Source organism: Mobula hypostoma, chromosome 1 (assembly GCF_963921235.1).
Source record: "Mobula hypostoma chromosome 1, sMobHyp1.1, whole genome shotgun sequence".
Classification (NCBI taxonomy): Eukaryota; Metazoa; Chordata; class Chondrichthyes; order Myliobatiformes; family Myliobatidae; genus Mobula; species Mobula hypostoma.
In genome coordinates this window covers 18032158-18054874 of record NC_086097.1, presented here as the reverse complement: position 1 = coordinate 18054874, position 22717 = coordinate 18032158, and the positions used below count along the sequence as shown (strand labels likewise).

The 22717-nt window shown below is 40.5% G+C and overlaps 1 protein-coding gene across 3 annotated transcripts; it reads right to left on the bottom strand.

Annotated features, from left to right (window-relative positions):
- Positions 1 to 247: 247 nt before the first annotated feature.
- On the bottom strand, positions 248 to 22483 carry isca2 (iron-sulfur cluster assembly 2). 3 transcript variants are annotated; one of them, XR_010017436.1, is made up of 5 exons: positions 22407 to 22483; positions 11813 to 11999; positions 8670 to 8785; positions 6682 to 6998; positions 248 to 419 (listed from the first exon to the last, which is right to left on the bottom strand). XR_010017436.1 is itself a non-coding variant. In XM_063044144.1 (4 exons), the coding sequence occupies exons 1-4, from the start codon at positions 22466 to 22468 to the stop codon at positions 6824 to 6826; spliced, it is 540 nt and encodes a 179-aa protein (XP_062900214.1). In that variant the 5' UTR covers positions 22469 to 22483; the 3' UTR covers positions 1636 to 6823. The 3 variants fall into 3 exon arrangements, 1 of the variants encoding a protein (XP_062900214.1); XR_010017435.1 differs by lacking the exon at positions 248 to 419 and adding an exon at positions 1633 to 2534; XM_063044144.1 differs by lacking the exon at positions 248 to 419 and having other exon boundaries at positions 1636 to 6998.
- Positions 22484 to 22717: the final 234 nt, after the last annotated feature.

Sequence of the window (22717 nt, the reverse complement as noted above, 5' to 3'; positions counted from 1 at the left end):
AAAGGCATTCTGAATGAACCAACTGCCTATGTAGAGCAGAGAACACAATCGGAGTTCTTCCTCAAACTGAATGTTTGTTTACTGTAACTAGAAGTTATAGATCAAAATGTCCACATGAGCCAGAAATTTGAATAAATCCATTTTGAACAAGTTCTGAGATGATTGGTACCATGGGCCTCATTGAGTCAACACAATGCAACCTCAGTGACAATTACCAACCATAGGTGGCATTCGATTTGTACATAGTGTATATCTTTTCTTATTACTGTCTACTCAGTCCATGTGGTTACCTCACGGATGATATACAGTGATATCCCTGGATGAAGTTTCACCAGCCTTCATTCTATCTCTGACATCAGGCACCAGGTCTGTAGATCTTCCTTTGCTCCATCTGCAGAATTTGAACCTCACTATTTTACCTAAGCGATTAAGGAGAAATGTTTAAACCATGGGCTAAGCAGATCACTACAAAGTTCAGTATCTCCTCCAATTCATTTTTGTTATATCATGGTTATAATTCAGCATCCTTTTGTTTTAGTCAAAGTTAGCATCTAGGCTAGTTAGCAAGTATCAGGTTCTTCCCACGATGCACGTCATCTGTTCATTACGTGTAGCACCTCATAGCGGGGAAGCAAAACAGAAAATGCTGGAGGAACTCAGCAGGTCAGGCAGCATCTATGGAAATGAATAAACAATCAATGTTTCAGGCCGAGAACCTTCATCAGGATTGAGAAGGTAGGGTGGGAGGGGGAGATGCCAGAATAAAAAGGTTGGGTGGGGTGGGGGGGAGAGAAGGTGATAGGTGAAGCTAGGTGGGTAGGAAAGGTCAATGGCTGGAGAAGAAGGCTGTGGTAGCGGGTCTGGGTGAGTACATGGGCGAAGAGGAAGACAGCAGAGATCACAGAGGGGGAGCAGCAAGGGAGGGTTTCACAACGCCCATTGAAGAGAAGATTCAAAGTTCTTCTGGGTAGGCATCCCTCGAAGAGACTTCGCATGGCACAGCAGGTCATCAACACGGGAGATTCTGCAGAGAAATCCAGAGCAACACACACAAAATGCTGGAGGAACTCAGCAGGTTTATTCATTTCCATAGACGCTGTCTGACCTGCTGAGTTCCTCCAGCACTTTGTGTGCGTTGTTTTAGATTTCCAGCATCCGCAGACTTTCTCCTGTTTATCACAGCTGTGAATGTTGTGGGTATGCTATGATGGCGCCAAAAATGTGGCGCCACTTTCAGGCTGTCTAGCACGATCTTCGTTGATCTGATTTGACACAACATGACGGATTTCTCTATAGGTTTGATGTAGATGTGATGAATAAAGCTAATATTTCTTTAATCCCAATTAACAGCAGAAGCAATACACACTATGTGCCCACTTCATACTTCAACACCTTCAGTAAGAACTTGCTGGTTACTCTCAGACATTTTCTTTCTATTGCCGGGTCTTTCAGCCTTTATGAAGTAAGTTTAAGTATTTAGTACAATTTTAATTAGAAAGCTCATTAAGAGTGATAATTATATAACTCAAAATATCTCCCAGTGTAGCAGTACCTCAGTATAACATGTAACAAACCATTTGCAGCTTTTGTCACTACAAAAGATTTGTATGCATGGGAAGTAGGAAAAATGTGCACATTACAGAGGGGGCAATGGGCTCATTTTCAACAAATCTGAATCTGAAGGCAGGCCTGGTTGAAGCATTTTATTCAGAAAACTTGTATTATTACAGGTATGATGCTGGGCCAAGCTGTCAAATATATTTCTGAGATGAAAAATCAAAGGAAGAACTTTTACAATCATGTTCTTCCATAGGCAGTCTTCTGGGGATTCAGCCATAAACAACAGCTTGTCAGATGCAACCAGTCTCTTTGAAAATGTGGTGATGATATTATCAAAAGGAGAAGTGCTCATCTTCCTAGTGAAACTATAGAACTTTCCCTTGGTAATTCCTGATTTTAGAGCTTTGTTTTACACTGTTTATTTCTGAACTTTGTCTTCTGTCATGTGAAATGATTCTTCTTCTGTAAGGGCTACATTTCCATATAACTACACTTAGCGGGAACATGTCTTCAAATCTCTGGAGAGGGTCTTGAACTAAAGAACAAAAGTCCTGGTGCAAAGCCAAGGCTGTCACCCAATGAAACACAGAGTGTACATCCACACGTCCTGCTACATTAACTGGATAATGTATTTTACAAGGTCTTGTTAAGGTATGGAAGCTATTTCACCAAAACCTACTGGCAATATACCAGAGTGCATTAATAAAAACAGCTTGAAGAGTGCAAAATATTTATTATATCATAAAATAAAGCATTTACAAGTTTTGCCACATTACAAATGATGACCACTGCACTACTGCATACAAAGCAACAATTCATCTCACCTTTATCTTTGAACATAAGAAAGCACAAATGCTGAAAATTGCCATAGTGCTTTCATATCTGCTTTTAACTCAAGACTGTGGTCAATCCCACTTCACAGGCGTGCTAACCTTCTTTTACCAGAACAAATTCTCTCACTCAGCAACGTATTTCTGAAAGGAAAATAGATTCATTGTCAACAAATCTGAATCTGAAGGGAGGCCCGATTGAGGACAGGCAGGGATGGAATGTTCCACTTGTCAGCTGTCCAACGGTATTAACTTTATATAACTAACTGGAAAGGAAAAGAAAATAAGCACTCAAATATTGAACTTTAGAGAATGGCATTTGCTAACTTTCTATTTGTGCCAATGCATGTTCTTGCTTTGATCTTCCCTACAGCACCCTAATTAAAACACTTGCAAAATAATTCAATATGAACACAGGCTTTAAGCAAGCAACAACAATCTGGTGTACCGTTTGTATATTCTGCCTGATTTTCATTTTATAAAGTAGCTGAAAATATGTCTTTAATTTCCTTTTTAGAGTGCATGGACCAACATACATTGTCAGGAAGAGCACTTCAAAATAGCTTGTGTAAAACTTGCTAAATTTAATCTTAAACACAAGAGATTCTGCAGATGCTAGAAATTCAGAGTGACACACACAAAATGATGGAGGGGCATTTCCTGATGTCTCAGCTCAAAACCTTCTTACCACAAATGCAGCCTGACCTGCTGAGTTCTTCCTGCATTTTATAAATTTAATCTTACACCATTTGCTTTTCCTGAAAAAGATCAATAAGCAGACCTCTCCAACTCTTTTTGTTATGATATATGCACAGTCCTTCTGAATGCAGCAAAAGGCAGCAGAGGAACAAAAATACCATGTTTATGCTAATTTATAGATATCATTTAATTACAGGTACTGAGACGTTAGACACTTGAAGAGTACCTCTTCTCCTTTAGTGAGAGTCAGTTCTAAACAGTTTACATTCTCTGGGGAAAATAAACGATTTATTTAGGATTACAAGGTATTTGGTCTTCATAATTGTCCACAAAATTTGTTTCTTCAATCAAGGTTTTGATCATTTGTTCCAATGTCTTCGTTATGTGGCATAAGGTCAAATTTGTTTATGCTCCTATGGGGTATGTTGGAGCAAGACAGACAAAGGAGGCAGTGGATGTTGCTTATCAGGATTTTGAAAAGGACTGATGAAGCACTGCACAAGGCTGCTAAACAAGATAGGAGCCCATAGTATTACAAGAAAGATACTAGCACAGAGAGGAGATTGGCTAACTGGCAGAAAGCACAGAGTAGGAATAAAGAGGGCCTTTTCTGGTTGGCTACCAGTGACTGGTGGTAGCCACAGGGGTTGGTGTTGGGTCTGCTACTTTTTACGTTATATGTTAACGATCTGAATGATGGAATTGCTGGCTACCCGGCAAATTGACCAATTTCATAGTAGTATAATCTGAAAAAAAATGAACCTTTGAAACTACTGTGGCCAGGTTTAAAGAGGATACAAAGATAGGTAGAGGGGCAGGTAGTGTGGAGGAAGCAGGACATCTGCAGAAGGACTTAGACAGATTAGAATAGGCAAAGAAGTGGCAGATGAAATACACTTCAGTAGAAGGAATAAAGGCATAGACTATTTTCTACACGGGAAGCAAATTCAGGAATTGGAGATGGAAAGGAACTTGGGAGTCCTAGTGCAGGATTTCCTATAGGCTAACTTGTTGGTTAAGTTGGTAATAAAGAAAGCAAAAGCAATGTCAGCATTCATTTCGAGAGGAGTAGAATATAAAAGCAAGGGTGTAATTCTGTTGCTTTATAAGGCATTGTTCAGACTCTACTTGAATTATTGTGAGCCCCTTATTTAAGAAAGGATGTGTTGACATTGGAGAGGGTCCAGAGGAGTATCGCAAAAATGATCTGAAAATGAAAGGAAGTGTTTAATGGCTTTGGGCCTGTACTCTCTAAAATACAGAAGAATGGGGGGCAGTGGGGTGGGGATCTCACTGAAACGTCTGAGTATTGAAAGGCCTAGACAGAGTGGAGATGGAGAGGATGTTTACAATAATGGGAGAGTCTAGGATCGGAGGGCACAGACCCTTTAGAGCAGATGAGAAACTTCTTCAGCCAGATAGTGGTGACTCTGTGGAATTCATTGCCACAGACTGAGTTTTTGGTATATTTAAAGTGCAGATTGATAAGTTCTTGCGTGGTAAGGGTGTCAAATGTTATGGGGAGAAGAAGACAGGAGATTATGGTTGAGAGGGAAAGTAAATCAGCCATGATTGAATGGTGGAACTGACTCAATGAGCCAAATGACATTAATTCTGCGTTGGAGTCTTATGGTCTCAAATATCTATTATTCTATGTGCCACTAGAGGGCAATGTTTAGAGCATAAAACTGAGCGGGCTGCAGAGTTCCACCTCAGTTGGCAAATGCTTAGCAAACGCCAAGGACAAAAGTGGTATCAGAGAGAAAAAAACATTTAAAATTCATAACAAATGTTCTTTTTAAAGACACAATGATGAAGAAAGGAATATGGAAAGCAGAAGTTAGGAGGAAAAAATATTTTACACCATTCAGGGACCTTCAATATAAATGATCTCTCCCTTCTTATCTGAGAGACCATTTGTATTTTCTTATATTAACTAAATTTAATACAAGTCAACTCTGTACTAGGACATGTTGGCCTGAACTCAGGAGTGACCAGAGTACAGAACACTCCACAAGCAGATCTGAAATGAGGAGTCGCCAGTACAGATAAAATAAGGGTTCACTTTGACAGTGCTTCCTTTATGCATAATACTGGAAGTAGGGTTTCATAATTTTGCTTCATACTCGTCTTCACAGAGCTGCCCAGCATCATGCAAACTAATGGTAGGAAAAGTTTGTTCAAGATTTCCACACCCCTCCATCCCAACAACCCCCTTATTCCATTTCTTTTAAATTTAAAAAGCAACAATGAATGTATTCTTCATGGTAATTACATTATTATTTTTTAGCGAGATCAACTCAAGGGAAGCTCTGCCATGGACAGTCCTCAGCCCGGCTACAAAAAGAGGTGGGTTTGACACACAGCTAGCAACACATCCCTTAAAAACCCAGAGTTATAGAAACACCAACAAAGGCTCCAAAGACCTCATCCTGAGGAGAGGAAGGATACGCCAAGAAGATGGACTACACCTGGAGACACCATTAAAGACTGTCCCAGGACAGAGGACTTTGGCAAGCTGACACCGGTGGCCTATGTTCTAGTACCAACTCAGGAAAAAAAGGAACACTTGGAAAAAGGATCTCTAGTAGTTCAGGATTTGGTGAAAACCAGTCTTAACTCAGCTGTTATGGAAGCTCATGATTATATTGGAGTTACCATCTTGTAATAGGAAGCAACTGGCCACATTAAGGTTTTAATCAATTTTAGAACACAAGTGGCAACCAGAGAAGCTAACATTGATCTTCATTAAGCAGAGAAGGTTTTGAAGAGTTCATAAAGGCAGACAATATAAAGGGATTCTAAAAGAAATATAGGTTGAACTTATTCTAGCAGGAAAGTTCCCTTGCAGGCACAAATTTAAGGTAATTGACTAAAAACTGTTGGTAGATGGTGAGGGAAAGAAGTGGAAAAGGATTGCAAACAGATTCAATAGTGCTTCCAAATAGCAATCAAATAAATAAATTATGTAAATTCTGTACTACTTTGAGTGAAGGGCAGGGAATTGGAATAATGGGACAGGTCTACTACAGGGAAAATGGGCTGAATGGCCTCTGCTGTAATTTATGGTTTTAATTAGTGTAGAATTTTAAATGGGCAACACTTCAAGATTCATGAAACTTTGTCTGATGAATAAAATGTCCGAAAATTATTAAAATTTGTGGCTCTTCAACATATTCAATGTTAGAAACAGAACTCTGGAAACAAGATTAACCAAACCAAATTAAAAAGTTAAATCTTAGCTGTTGCTTTGTATTTTACTGGGATCTCAATGATAACTAGTAAAGGTCACTGATACATAGTTCAGGTAAGAGTCTATTACACAGCCACTTCTACCAAAAGCTGCAAACCCAACAGACACAGTGCCGTACATTTCTTCAGGTCAGATACACTGAACCTAGTTTTCCAATTTCTTGGGCTGTGGATCCAATTACTTAATGCTTTGTCTGCCCTTATTATTTCAATCTGAAAAAGTACAAGGCCTTCATAAAAGATACTGTGCAACCTTTATTATTAGTAGCACATAGTGTTTCAAAACATCTCACTGTATTGCATTGCCAAGTATAAATAATGTAACTCCAATGTTCTGTACCTATTTATTTTCTTTGTAATCTTCAGCAAGGCTGTAATATCGGACATTGTTTTGTTTTAAGCTTGGCTCTGCATTTTTCTTTAGCCAAGCTTGTTTTTGTGAGCATCTTTTCAACATGGTGGAAAGGATAAGCTTCTTCACTTCACAATTTAATGGAGAAAGAGCTCCCACAGGAACATCCATGTTCTGCTTGCGGATTGTGCAATATCTGGAATGAACTACGGATGAGTTCTTTGCTGTAGTCCACTGTGCCTCCCTTCAAGTACTCCAGACTATCAGAATCAATGACAACACAAACGCCATCCTGTTCAAAGACCCTAATTTGTAAAGACAAGCATACCATTAACTTGCAGGGTAGAAAATTAACAGTTTAAAAAAAATGTTTATTCACATTAATAAACTATAAATTTAGGTCTTGCTACGCTTGCTGTCATGTGTATCAAGTCACATATACATGCAGTATCCCTTAAGACAAATGCTTTATAAACTAATGTGAAAAATTTGTATTATAATGGGTATGGTTAGGTTAAACAATACACAGATACTGTTGCAAGCTTTGTAAGGAATAATGTCTCATTTTGCAAAGTTCAGTACTGCAAAATATGTAGAAAATTCCTTTTTGAATCTTCTGATTGAAAGTGATTCTTTGTGTAACAGTTATATAACTTATTGCCATCCACAAGAAAATGAGATACCACAAAAGTCTGAGATCTTGGTTACAATACAACATAGCACATACTTTGGCTGGCCCAATACAGTCATTTAAATTTATGAAAGCTTGGAGACATGACTGTGGGGATTAATTACCAATTACAAAACCTAGAGTTGAACATGGAAATTCGAGAAAAGGCCCAGATAAGACTGACATTTATTATGAAGTTACCCTGTCCAACTGAACCTTGATGGCAAATTCTCTTTGAGCTTTTTTTGTAAAAGTTTAAAATTCAAAGCATTGAAAATAAGTATTGAGATTCCATTTTAAAATACACCCAGTGGCCACTTTATTAGCTACATTTTCTCATTAATGCAGATATCTAATCAGGCAATCATGTAGTAGCAACTCAATGCATAAAAGAATGCAGGCATGATCAAGAGATTCAGTTGTTGTTCAGACCAAAGATCAGAATAGGAAGAAATGTGACCTAAGTGACTTAGATAGTGGAATGATTGTTCGTGCTAGCGGGGATGGTTTGAGTATCTGAGAAAATGCTGATCTCTTGGGGTTTTCACACTCAAAAGTCTCTAGATTTTGCAGAGAATGGTGCAAAAACAAACCTCATCCAGTAGGCGGCAGTTTTGTGAGCGAAAATGTCGTGTTAATGGGAGAGATCAGGGGAGAATGGCTAGACTGGTTCAAGCTGACAGGAAGGTGACAGTAACATGTATTACAACAGTGGTGTGCAAAACAGCATCTCTGAATGTACAACACATTGAACCTTGAAGTGGATGGGCTAGAGTAGCAGAAAACCACACCGGGATCCACTCCTGTACCTAATAAAGTGGCCAATGAGTGTACATACACCTGGTAGACTACATACACAAGCATAGTTCCAGCCTCAAAAAACTGAGTAAGTTGGTGATAAACTAACTGATTGATTTTAAAATCCCTTTCCTCCAATGTCTTCCATCAAAATACAGAGCCCCACAAAGCCTATTTTGTAACTCAAGATCATAAACATGAGATTCTGCATAGCTGGAAATCCAGAGCAACACATCCCAAATGCTGGAGGAATTCAGCAGGTCAGATAACATCTATTAAGAGGAATAAAGAGACAACATTTTGGGCTGAAACCCTTCATCTGGACCTCTATTAGTTGACTGTTTATTCCTCTCCATAGATGGTGGCTGATATGCAGAGTTGCTCCAGCATTTTGGGTGCGTTAGTCTATTCTGTAACTGCGCATGCATTTGCTACAATGGATGACTATTACAGCCCAGCAGAAAAAGATTTTGTGGCATTATCAAACAAAACTCTAGTGATTTTTTACCTGTCATCTGAGTTTATTGTATTATCTAGTACGAATTTGTACTGGAATCCCGAGCAGCCACCTCCTTCCACTTGTACCCTCAGGAACTCATCCTTCTCCAAAATTTTCTGTAGTTGCTGGAAGACAGTTATTATCTAATGAGACGTTAATCATGTAGGATTTTTCAAAAAGCTGCTACAAAGTATAATGAACATTTAAAAAAACTGTAAATACTAGGAGTCTGAAATAAGTACTGGAAATTGGATGTTATGACAAATCACACTCCAACATATTTTTAATTTAACTATATATAATACAACTGTATAGTAAAATTTTCCAATGAAACCAGTTTGTTTGAAGGGAGCATGGGAAACAGAAACAGGGAATTTTCAAAGGAGCACAGGAACCAGAGCTCTGCGAACTGGGTCCCCCAGTGCGTTAGATGGAGCACACGAATACCATCCAGTGAGTCTGGTGCCAACACAGATGAATTTTCCAAACAATTCGATCACAGACTCTCTTGAGTTTTATTTTACAACCTCAGTGTGAGAAGTTGGCTGAGTGGTAAGTCTATTTATTTATTTATCTATTTATTGAGATACGGTGCAGAACAGGCCTTTCTGGCCCTTTGAGCCATGTTACCCAGTAACACCCAATTAACTCTAGCCTAATCACAGGACAATTTACAATGACCAGTTAACCTACCAGTATGTCTTTTGACTGTGGGAGGACACTGGAGCACCCAGAGAAAACCCATGCATTCCATGGTGAAGACGTATTGCCTCCTTACAGATGATGATGGAACTGAACGCTGAACTCCAATGTGCTGAGTTGTAATAGCATTGTTCTGACTGCTACACTACCATGGCGCCCGTGATATTGGAACTGGGGACAAAGCTTGAACCCGGCACATATCAATGAAAAACAATCATCTCTTTCCACATGAAGACTAATGAGTTTTGGAAATGTTTCAACTACTCTAACTTGCAATCTGACTCAAAAACAGGTGTAACATTTCACTTTTCCTTCAGTTAGTCCTGACGAAGGGTCTCGGCCCGAAACGTCGACTGCGCCTCTTCCTATAGATGCTGCTTGGCCTGCTGCGTTCACCAGCAACTTTGATGTGTGTTGCTGTAACATTTCATGCCTCTATAGAGTCATAGAACACTACAGCACAGAAACAGGACCTTTGGCCCATCTAGTCTGTGCCGAACCATTAATATGCCTGGTCCCATCGACCTAAACTGGGGACCACAGCCCTCCATACCCCTCTCATCCATATACCAATCCAAATTTCTCTTAAATGTTGAAATCGACCTTGCATCCACCACTTGTGCTGGCAGCTCATTCTACACTCTCACAGCCCTCTGAGTGAAGAAGTTTCCCCTTATCTTCCCCTTAAACTTTTCACCTTTCAACCTTAACCCATGACCTCTGGTTGTAGTCTCACACAACCTCAGTGGAAAAGCCTACTTGCATTTACCCTACCTATACCCTGGCCAAGTGGTTAAAGCGTTCGTCTAGTTACCTCAAGGTTGCTAGTTCGAGCCTCAGCTGTGGCAGCGTGTTTGTGCCCTTGAGCAAGGCACTTGATCACACATTGCTCTAGTCTGTGTGAGGAGTGGCGCCCCACACAGATTTCCAATCTGTGCCTTGTAAGGCATGAAAATGCCCGACACAGGCCTCTCATGATTCCCCTACCCTCATAATTTTCTATCAAATCTCCCCTCAAGCTTTGATAGTCTTCTTCACCATCCAATACACCCCCAATCCTGGTGACATCCGCAAACTTGCTGAACCAGTTTATCATATTATCATCCAGATCATTGATATAGATAACGAACAACAAGAGCCGGCACCGATCACTGTAGCACACCACTAGTAACGGGCCTCCAGTCAGAGAGGCAATCATCTCTACCAATCTCTGGCTTCTCTCGCAAAGCCAATGTCTGATCAAATTTGCTACCTCATCTTGAACGCCAAGCGACTCAACCTTCTTGACCAACCTCCCATGTGGACCTTGTCAAATGCTTTGCTAAAGTCCATGAAGACAACCTCCACTGCCTTGCCTTCATCAACTTTCCTGGTAACTTCCTCAAAAGATTGGTTGGACATGACTTATCACATAAAAAGCTATGTTGACTATCCCTAATCAAACCCTGTCTATCCAAATATTTATTATATATATATCCAGTCCCTTAGAAGACCTTCCTAAAACTTCCCCACTACTGATGTCAGGCTCAATTATTTCATAATTTACTGGCATAATTTACATATTACTATTTAACTATTTATGGTTCTATTACTATTTATTATTTATGGTGCAACTGTAACGAAAACCATTTCCCCCGGGATCAATAAAGTATGATTATGACTATGATTTCCTGGCTTATTTTTAGAGCCTTTCTTAAGCAACAGAACAACATTAGCTAGCCTCGAATCCTGAAGCAACTCACACATGACTAAGGATGCTTTAAATATCTCTGCTAGGGCTCCTGTAAATTCTGCGCTAGCCTGCCACAGGCTCCGAGGGAATGCCTTGTCCGGCCCTGGGGATTTATCCACCCTAATTTACCTCAAGGCAGCAAACACTTCTGTCTGCCGAGTAAATACAGATGCAGAAACTCCATTTAAGATCTCCTCCACATCTCTTTCAGCTCCACACATAGATCACCACTCTGATCTTCCAGAGGACTAATTTTGTCCCTTGTTATCCTTCTGCTCTTAACATATCTGTTGAAGCCCTTCGGGTTTTCCTTCACCTTGTCAGCTGGAGCAAACTCATGCCTTCTTTTAGTCTTCCTGATTTCCTTCTTAAGTGTTCTCTTGCATTTCTTATACTCCTGAAGTATCTTATTCGTTCCTACCTACCTATATATACCTCTAGGCACCTCCTTCCTTCACTTAACCAGGAGCTCAACATGTTTAGGTTTTATGTTTAAGTTATGGATATAGGTCTAAAGTCGGAAAATCGATTTCCTCTGAGTTATAAACATGATATTGGGCTACGTTTAACTGGTATCCCCTATATTTGCAACTGGTATTTTCTTCACTTCCTACAGCTATCCTACTTGGAAAAAGAATCTCTAAACATAAAGGGAAATAGTGCGATACCAGTGACAAATGGCTATTGAAACCGATCTTCGGCATCTTTTGAACTTTACCTTAACACAGCTATCACTGAGTGTCACTGTATCCTGGGATGTACCAGACTTTGATTCAGTTTCTTGACCAGCTGAGAAGCACCTTCTATTTAATCGAGTGTTTAATAATTGTTGGCATGCCACAAGGCGAGATACATTAGCTAATAACAGAGGTTGGCTCTGCAAAGAAGTGGGCCAACATTGCACCCTGTTAAAAAACACAAAAATTAAAATAGTTAGCAGAAGAGTGGACAAAACAGAAAACATCCCGACAAGTATAAGTAACTAATGCAGTTTTACCCTTTACTCAAGTCTATTAAAGAGCCCTGTGTCAATTGTGGAAGAAGCTTGCTGCACTTACCAGAAGCCTACATGGAGTACACAAATTTTGAAAGTGCACTGTTCGGCACACCACAGCCAGCAAACAACAAAAAATACTGTAGGAATTCAGACTGATCTCACTGATTCCTTAAATAGTCAGTGTGAACACACTTGAGAAATGACAGTTGGCCCTGAATTAACCTGCCATTAATCTCAAGCATACATCAGCAACCTGTTCACTTTCACCGTGTGCTGGTATTAATTCTCTTTGACTCCAAAGGTGGCAGAACTTCCAATTATGTCAGCACTTCACCATAACGAGTTAGTAACAGCAGTTGAGGGTCAGTGGTTATGGATTATTCTATTTGAATGTTAGACCACAAACTTTACTCATTTCATCAGGCAAGTTAGGGATGAAAGAAACTTGTATTCAAAGCACTTCCAGCTCTTTAGGACTAATAGCAGCCAAAATAACACATGGTGTAACATACAATAATGACTAATTTATATATAGCTGGTATTACTTGAAAGGCAATAATTGGCCTCAATGTGAAGGAATCCCTATTCATTTTCAACTAATGCTACTGAATATATTAGATTCATCTCAATAAGTAAATGGAACAAGATTACACCTAAAAGTCATGCAACATTATCTCAAGTACCAGGTTAAGCTATGATGAAATATAATTACATGAAAGGCTCCTGCTGAGAAGAAAAATATATTTCTATTAGGAGTCTAACAACTTATAAATTCACGCTTCTTGCTCTATCCCCTCCCCTGTTTTATACTGGCCAAGGTGGAGAGTCTCAACCTCAGAATTAGAATCAGAATCAGGTTTATTATCATTGGCATGTGATGTGAAATTTGTTAACTTAGCGGCAGCAGTTCAATGCAATACATAATCTAGCAGAGAGAAAAAAATAATAAATAAAATAAAAAATAATAAACAATCAAATAAATCAATTACGTATATTGAATAGATTTTTAAAAAACATACTGTATATTAAAAAAAAAGTGAGATTCAATGTCTATTTGGGAATCGGATGACAGAGGGGAAGAAACTGTTCTTGAGTCGCTGAGTGTGTGCCTTCAGGCTTCTGTACCTCCTACCTGATGGTAACAGTGAGAAAAGGGCATGCCCTGGGTGCTGGTGGTCCTCAATAATGGACGCTGCCTTTCTGAGACACTGCTCCCTGAAGATGTCCCGGGTATTTTGTAGGCTAGTACCCAAGACAGAGTTGACTAGATCTACAACCTTCTGCAGCATCTTTTGGTCCTGTGCAGTCGCCCCTCCATACCAGACAGTGATGCAGCCTGTCAGAATACTCTCCACAGTACAACTATAGAAATTTTTGAGTGTATTTGTTGACATGCCAAATCTCTTCAAACTCCTAATGAAGTATAGCCGCTGTCTTGACTTCTTTATAACTATATCGATATGTTGGGACCAGGTTAGATCTTCAGGGATCTTGACACCCAGGAACTTGAAGCTGATCACTCTCCACTTCTGATCCCTCTATGAGGGTTGGTATATGTTACCCTTCCTGAAGTCCACAATTAGCTCTTTTGTCTTACTGACATTGAGTGCCAGTACCCAGACGTTGTACCTGAAACACTGACTGTCCATTTCCCTGCATAGACACACCTGACCTACTGAGTTACTCTACTGCTTCAGATTCCAGTGCCCCCTTACAAAGAAGTCCCACCTATTACAAATACCTTTTAAAGTCACAGAGCACCACAGTACAGAAGGAGGCCCTTCAGCCCGTCTTGTCTGTGCTAAACTATTATCCTGCCTAGTCCTGTAGACCTGCACCTGGACCAGAGCCCTCCATACCGCTCCCATCCATGTACCTATCGAAATCTCTCTTACATGTTGAAATCAAACCTGTATCCATCACTTCCACCTGGCAGCTTGTTCCACATTCTCACCACCCTCTGAACGAAGAAGACCTTCCTCACGTTCCCCTTAAACATTTCACCTTTCACCTGGAACCCATGACCTCTAGCTCTAGTCTCATCCACCTTAGCGAAAAAAGCTTGCTTGCACTTACCCTATTCTACACCCTTCAAAAAGTGATGTCTCTTCAGTAATCCAAACGAAAAGTTAAAATTGAGCAATCAATAGTTATTTGTTATATCTAGTACTCTTAGAAACACCATGGATTTCCAATTAAGTATATGGCACAGGGAAGGTTTGGATCTGATCTTCAAATTTCATAACTACCCACTTGGGAATGGGAGGAGGGAAAGTTGGTTAACTAAGTTAAAAGTCAATTAAGAAACAAGCAGCATGAAAGTAATACCAAATTTGAGAAGTTATAACCAAGAAGGAATACAAATTATATCTGCTCCACTTTAACAGTATCCTCTGACAAACACTCAGTTGCTTTCCGTTTAGCCTTTGCTTTGTTCATTTGTTTTGCATCTTACAGAATACAGTAGCAGCACCAATGGCCCACATTAAAGCAAAGTTGAAACCTCAAGGTAAATCCAGGAACATACAGGCTTCCAGTCATCAATAGAGCAAACATTGTTTCTTCCTATTGCCACTTAGTGAGCAAATTGTCAACATTTCTGTATTAAAGTGTGTTACATGCTACTTTGTAACTTTTAATTTAGATTTCTAATATCTGGAATTAGACCATAAATCATAGGAGCAGAATTAGGCCATCCAGCCCATCGAGTCTGCTGTGCCATTCTATCATGGCTGATCCTGGATCCCACTCAACCCCATTCACCTGCCTTTTTTTCTCTTTTCAAATCTTTTTTTTATTATTATCCAAAATTAACAAGAGTATCTCGAAGTAGGCAACACTTACAATGTCTCACGAAAAAAACATTGTTTTAAAGATTGAAAAAAATTTGGTGACAAAAAGAAAGAGAAAAAAAAAACCCTACTAAGCAAGGAAAAGTGAGAAAAAAAACCATTAGGTGTTCAACCCCGGAGCCATGCGTCATACAAAAAGCTTCTAAAGATAAACATCAAACCGCCAGCAAGAAAAAAAATATATCAAAGATTTACAATTAGATCGTGGAGGAAATCTATCAATTAACTCAAATGATAGTAATGAGCAAATGAACCCCATCTTTTCTCAAAATCACACGTAGGTTCAAAAGTTCAACTTCTAATTTTCTCCAAACTAAGACGCCATATCTTTTGATGCCCTGACCAATCAGGAAATTATCAACTTCTACCTTAAATATACCCGTGGACTTGGCCTCCACCGCAGTCTGCGGCAGAGCATTCCATAGATTCACTGTTCTCTGGCTGAAAAAAAACCTCCTTACCTCTAATCTAAAAGATCACCCCTCAATTTTAAGGCTGTGCTCTCTAGTTCTGAATACCCTCACCATTAGAAACATCTCCACATCTAGCCTTAAAATATTTGGTAGGTTTCAATGAGATACCCCGCAAAAAATTCAACTCACTGGAATCTTCTAAATTCCAGTGAGTACAGGCCCATAGCTGCCAAATGATCCTCGTGTTAACCCCTTCATTCTCGGAATCATCCTCGTGAACCTCCTCCGGACTCCTTCCAATGACAACAAATCTTTCTAAGATATGGGGCCCAAAACAGTTAACAATTTCTCCAAGTGCAGCCTGACTAGTGTCTTATAAAGCCTCAGCATTATCTCTTTGCCTTTATATTCTATTTTCCTTGAAATAAATGCCATTTGCCTTCGCTACCACAGACTCAAACTGTGAATTAACCTGGGAGTCTTGCACGAGGACTCCTAAGTCCCTCTGCACCTGTGATGTTTGAACCTTCTTCCCATTTAGACAATAGTCCGCACTGTTGTTCCTTTTATCAAAATGCATTATCCTGTGTTTCCCAATCCTGTATTCCATCTGCCACTTTTTTGCCCATCCTTCCAATTCATCTAAGTCCTGCTGCAATCACATTGCTTCCTCAGCACTACCTACCCCTCCACCTATCTTTGTATCACCTACAAACTTCCCAGAAAGCCATCAACTCCATTATCCAAATCAGTGACAATGTGAAAAGTAGTAGTCCCAATACTGCAACAACACCGACTCACTCTACCTCAGATCTGCTATCAAGTAGGAAAGTTTCCAAGCTCTCATAATTCTTGATATAGAATGCCCTCCTAGTCATTCTCTCCTTCCACTTTCTGCTGAACCCATCTCTCCACCCAGCTTTACCTCTCACCCTCACATGGTCCATCTTTGACTATTTCCTTCCCTTCCTAGGTAAGATCATAAGACATAAGAGCAGAATTAGGACATTCAGCTCATTGAAGCAGAATTAGACAATTCTCTGTCATTCCATCATGCCTGATTTATATTCCCTCTCAACCCTATTTTCCTGCCTTCTACCCATAATCTTTGATGTCTTACTAATCAAATACTCATCGACATCTGCTTTAAATATACCCAATGACTTGGCTTCCACAGCTGTCCGTGACAATGAATTCCACAGGTTCACCACTCTCTGGTGAAAGAAATTCCTCATCTCTGCTCTAAAGGAGCATCCCTCTATTCAGAAGCTGTGCCCTTCGGTCCGAGACTCCCCCACTACAAGAAACATACTCTCCGTATCCACTCTATTTAGGCTTTTCAATATTCGATGGCTTTCAATGAGGTCCCCCCCTCATTCTTCAAAACTCCAGCGAGTACAGGCTCAGAGCCATCAAACGCTCCTCATATATTAACCCTTTTATCCCTGGAATCATTTACGTGAATCTCCTCTGGACCCTCTCCAATGCCAGCACATTTTTTCTTAGATAAGAGATTCAAAACTGCTCACAATTCTCCAACGGCCACCTGACTAGTGCCTTATAAAGCCTCAGTATTATATCCTTGCTTTTTTATTCTAGTCCTCTCGAAATGAATGCTGCCACTTCTTTGCCCATTCTCCTAATCTGTTCAAGTCTTCTGCAGCCTCCCTGTTTCCTCAATGCTACCTGCCCCTCTACCCATCTTCATATTGTTCACAAACTTGGCCACAAAGTCATCAATTCGCTCATCCAGATCACTGACATATAATGTGAAAAGAAGATCTTTCCATCTCCAAATCACGTGATAGGCAATGTGGTCTTCTCTAATATTTAAGAAGCTAATCACAAATTGATTTACTAATTTGCAGAGCGTGCAGGAAGGAGGACCTCAAGTTTTCTACATGACTGTGCTTTAGTTCTTTATCCTATTGTGATCTATGGCTTCCTGCACATTTATATAACAAAGCAAAACGTAAACATGAGGAATATCACCTTACCATCTGTTTGAGCACACTGCAGTATCTTGGACCCAATATCACAACTTGCTTATTTCTATCTATATCAGACTGACCTTTTGGGCTGCAAGTCATCTAAATGCCATCTTGGTTCAGATTCTTTTCTCCACACCTTAACCTACCTGCTCATCTTTCAGCCCTGCGTTTTATATCTTTTCATAATCCATTCTCTGTATTTTCAATCCCTATCTGCTCTCAGGTCAGGAGGCTGGGAGAACATATACAAATCTGCACTGAACAGTCAGTGCTGGATGAAGGCGAGCAGCTTCACGTTCCTGGGTGCAATACTTTGATGGATTCATGAAGAAAGCACACCAGTGGAGTCTGAGTCACCAAAGAAACTTGCAAATTTCTATAGGCATACCATGAACAGCATTCTGGCTGGTTGCATCACCGCCTGGTATGGAAAATCCAATACCTAGGATCACAAGTAGCTGCAGAGGGTTTGTAGACTTAAGCCAGCTTTATCATAGGTGCAACTCTTCCCACCATTGAGGACATTTTCAAGAGCCAGTATCTCAAGAAGACGTTAATTACTAAGAATCCTGGCCACCTGGGTCATACCCTCTTCGTTTTACTATCATTGGGGAGAAGGTAGAGGAAAGTAAAGACACACACTCAACTATTCTCCCCCTCCATTGTCACGAGTCATTGTTTCGTGAGTTATATTTTCACTGTTTATTTTGTAGTTTTAGTAATTTTTTAATCTCTTTGCACTCTAATGCTGCCACAAAACAACACATTTCAATTTATACAAGTCAGTGGTAACAAACCTAATACTGGTTCATATCATAGCCTTTGTTCCCTTTTTTTAAACTAACTTTACTAATCCATTAACCAGAGCACAGCAATTCTGGTATCACCCTCAGAGACATTTTCTTTGTCCTACCCATTGCCCCTTACTCTCTGGAATTTAAAATTAACATTATTTTCTCTTTCTCAGTTCTGCCAAAGAGTCTTCGGCACAATCTGTTAACTCTACACAGATGATGCCTGACCTGCTGCACGTTTTCAGCATTTTCTGTTTGTATTTCAGATTTATCACAGCTGCAGGGAATCTGGCCACGCTTCCAAGTCACACAGCATCCAAGCTTGGAAATACACTGACATTTCTTTGTTAATAGTGTTGGAAAGTTCCAGAACAACTCAGTCAACTGACCACTAAAGTACCTTCAAGAGTTCGAGGAATAAATAGCATTTTTGCAAGAACAGTTCAGCATGAACAATAATTGCTGACTTTATCAGCAAAGACCTCATTATAAGACCATAAGACATAGGAGCAGAATTAGGCCCTTCGGCCCATTAAGTCATCTCTGCCAATCCATCATGGCTGATTTATTATCCCTCTCAACCCCTCCTGCCTGCCCCCCATAATCAAGAACCTAACAACTTCTGCTTTAAATATGCCCAATGACTTGGCCTCCATAGCCATCTATTTGTAGAAAATAACAACTACAGTTTTATAACTCAAACAAGAAAATGAATTAGTATGCACAAATTAATTTTCACAAACATAAGTTTGAAAACCTCAACGTTTTAATTTGTCCAGTAACCTAGAAAAAAAATCTACATTGCATTACACAAGCTGCAGACTGAAATAAAAATTCAAGTTCAGATTCAGCACTGTTGAAGGCCCCATGATAAAAACAAGATCAACTGATAACTTGGTCAGTTATCTGACTGACTGACTCTTTTAAACTACAAAATTTAAAGAAACTTTATTGTCAAAATACATATACATCACCATATACAACCCTAAGATTCATTTTCTAGTGGCATACTCAATAAATCCATAGAATAATAACCATAACAGAATCAATAAAAAACCACACCAAACTAGGCATTCAACCAGTGTCCAAAAGACAACAAACTGTGTCAATACAAAAAGAAAGCAATAATAAATAATAAATAAATAAATAAATATCAAGAATATGAGATGAAGAGTCCTTGAAGGTGAGTCCATTGGTTGTGGGAAGATTTCAATGATGGGGCAGGTGAAGTTATCCCATTTAGTTCAAGAGTCTGATGGAGCCGAGGCTCCTGTACCTTCTTCCTTGATGGCTACAGTGAGAAGAGAGCATATCCTAGGTGGAGGAGGGAATCCCTGATGATGGATGTTGCTTTCCTGTGACACCCTCCCACCCTCCATGTGGGTGTGCACAATCATGGGGAGGACTTTACCTGTGATGGACTGGGCTGTATCCACTAGGATTTTCCTTTCATGGGCATTAGTATTTCCACACCAGGCTATGATGCAGCCAGTCAATCTATAGAAGTTTTTCAAAGTTTGAGATGTCACGCCAAATCTTTGCAAACCTCTAAGGAAGTAGAGGCACTACCGTGCCCTCATTGTAATTGCACTTAGGTGCTGGGCCCAGGATAGGTCCTACAAAATGATAATACCAAGGAAATTAATATTGCTGACCTTCTCCACCTCTGATCCCCTGATGAGGACTAGCTCATGGACCTCTGCTTTCCTTCTTAAGTCAATAATCAGCTCCTTCGTCTTGTTGACATTGAGTAACAGGTTGGTGTTATGGCACATAGCAAGTGGTTAAGGCGTTCATGTAGTTATCTCAAGGTCGCTAGTTCGAGACTCAGCTGTGGCAGCGTTTGTGTCCTTGAGCAAGGCACTTAATCACATATTGCTCTGGTCTGTGAGAGGAGTGGCGCCCCACACAGACTTCCAATCTGCGCCTTGTAAGGCATGAAAATGCCCGACGCAGGCCTCTCATGGTCTGAGTCAATGTTCCCTTCGTTATGGCACCACTCAGCCAGATTTTCAGTCTCCTTCCTGAATGCTGATCCATCACCACCTTTGACTCAGCCTGTGACAGTGGTGCCATCAGCAAACTTGAATATGGCATCGGAGCTGTGCTTAGCCACACAGTCACAAGTGAAACGTGAGTAGAGCAGGGCACTAAGCACACAGACTTCTGGTGCACCTGTGCTGATGCAGATCATGGAGGAGATGTTGCTGCCAGTCTGAGCGAACTAGAGTCTGCAAGTGAGGAAATCGGGGATCCAATTGCACAAGGAGGTATTGAGCCAAGGTCTTGGAGCGTATTGATTAGTTTTGAGAGGACGATGGTATTGAGTGCTGAACTGTAGTTGAAAACGAACATCCTGATGTACAGTCTGCATCTTTGCTGTCCAGGTGTACCAGGGTTGAGTGAAGAGCCAGTGAGATGGCATCTGCTATTGACCTGTTGCTTCAGTAGGAAAATTAGAGCGTATTTAAGTCGCTTCTCAAGCAGGAGTTGATATGTTTCATCACCAAACTCTTAAAACACTTAATCACTGTGGGTGTAAGCGCTACTGGATGATAGTCACAGAGGCGGGTCACCACGTTCTACTTGGGCACCAATGCAAATGAAGCCTGCTTGAAGCAGTTGGGTACGTCAGACTGCCGAAGCAAGTGGTTAAGGATTTCCGTGAGCACTCCAGCCACAGCAGGTCTCTAGTACTTGGCCAGATGCACCAGCTGGGTCAAGTGGTTTTCATGCTTTCACCCTCCTGAAGGCTGCTCGCGTGTCAGCCTCAAGAGACTAAAGTAGCATCACTGGGGCCTGTGGGAGTTCATGATATTTTCCCCATGTTCTGACGGTCAAATGAGCACATAACACAATGAGCTCATCTGGAAGTGAAACCGTGTTGTTGCCGATGTCGCTCGATTTGCAAACAGCATAAAACCCAATCATATTTATATATGGTATTTCATCCAGCAAGGCAGTACTGCAACACTCCGTGAAGAGCGGAGGGGGTGACAAGGCACAGAAGTAGTATTGGCCATCCACTGCAACCAAGGAAAACCCAGTTGGGAATTCTGAACCCAGGCCACTGGGGTTGAAAGAATGGAACAGCCCTAGTTCGCTGTCTCCCTCTCTGCTGCTGGAGTCTTGGGTCTTGGGCAAGGTTTGATCCACACAATTTATGGTTTGGACTAATTTAGATGAATCTGCAGGTCACCTTATATGTGTTTCTGGTGACTCCCTTTTTATTGCTATTTTAATCGGGGTGGCCTGGCTCTACAGCCTGCAGTCAACGTACCACACAGCGCTAAACTGAACTAAACTGAACATTCCCAGACTGTTTCAAGGCTGTGCGGTTTGGCGTTTAATATGCTATGTTATTCGCTTTTTTTTTGCCGTTTGGGTTTTTTTTTTTGCACGTTGGGTGTTTGTTGTTTTCTTTGAAAAGGTTCCATGGAGTTTCTTTGTTTCGTGGCTGTCAGTGGCAAGACGAATCTCAGGGTTGTGTACTGCACATATATTTTGATAATAAATGTTCTTTGAATCTTTGAAACTCCTAAACAAGCTTTCTTGTCATCGTTGAACACGACGAACAACCACCAATGTTTTTCAGAATGGTTTGGTTTCATTGACGAAGCATGAACTGTCAAGTTTGAACATTTATGGCAAGCAAATGGCAATTATTGACAACAGGGAGACAAAGTACTACTCACGCCTGCATAACTAAGTCACCAAGAAACTGTGGAAAGATAATTTGGTTTAAGGATCCACATCGGTATTCATGAAAAAAATTATCTAATATTCGCAATTCCAAAGTATACATAAACAAAAGGTAATTTAAGCTTTGGTGTTGTATCTGTGTAAAATGGCTTGTAAATAACTCACATATTCACTTCTAGCTGAATGATAATCCTAACAATATTAATCAGGATGATAAACAATACTGTATATCATTAAAAAATAACAGGGCGAACACATAAGTTGATATCCTCGTGTAAAAAAAATGAAAAGCATATTTGGTGTTAGTCCCGAATGACAGCTGATCCCAGGGCATTTAGCCATCCCTAATGAGAAACACAGTTGGTTTAATATGATTAACTGGACGTCAGGAACTCATTAAAAAGACAACCCAGGAGGAAGACACGCAAATAGTTGAGGAACTCAGCAGGTTAGGCAACAATATAGTCGACCTTTCGGGCTGAGGCCCTTCATCAGAAATTTGGATGTTATTCTAGCTGACAGCACTCGTTAATGACTACTGACGCGCATTGTTGCTTGCTCACCTCCTGCAGCAAAATCCAACGGCAACTAACAGAGATCTCCTCAGCAACCCACTCACTACCATCTTCGTTCCGGTGCCCGGTGGAGGCGGATCAAATGTCATCGGAAGTACCGCCTTCAGCCCTTTTCCCCATTGGCGTACTCCCACCCGTTTGTACCAGAAACCGCCAACTTCATTAGCTGAAGAACACGTCTATCATAAACAGCCCCTTGCCCCACCTACTCACTACGCCCATTGGTGCAACGTGAGTTGCATATTTTTCACAACCTATCGTCTACATTGGAGATTAAAAGTGTCTGTCATAATCAGGAA

Coding starts and splice junctions, on each gene's coding strand:
- isca2 (XM_063044144.1), bottom strand. CDS start 22,468: ATGGTAGTGAGTGGGTTGCTGAGGAGATCTCTGTTAGTTGCCGTTGGA. Junction 12,000..22,406: donor GTTGGATTTTGCTGCAGGAG/GTGAGCAAGCAA, acceptor GTTTTTTAACAG/GGTGCAATGTTGGCCCACTT. Junction 6,999..8,669: donor ACAATAAACTCAGATGACAG/GTAAAAAATCAC, acceptor TTTACAAATTAG/GGTCTTTGAACAGGATGGCG.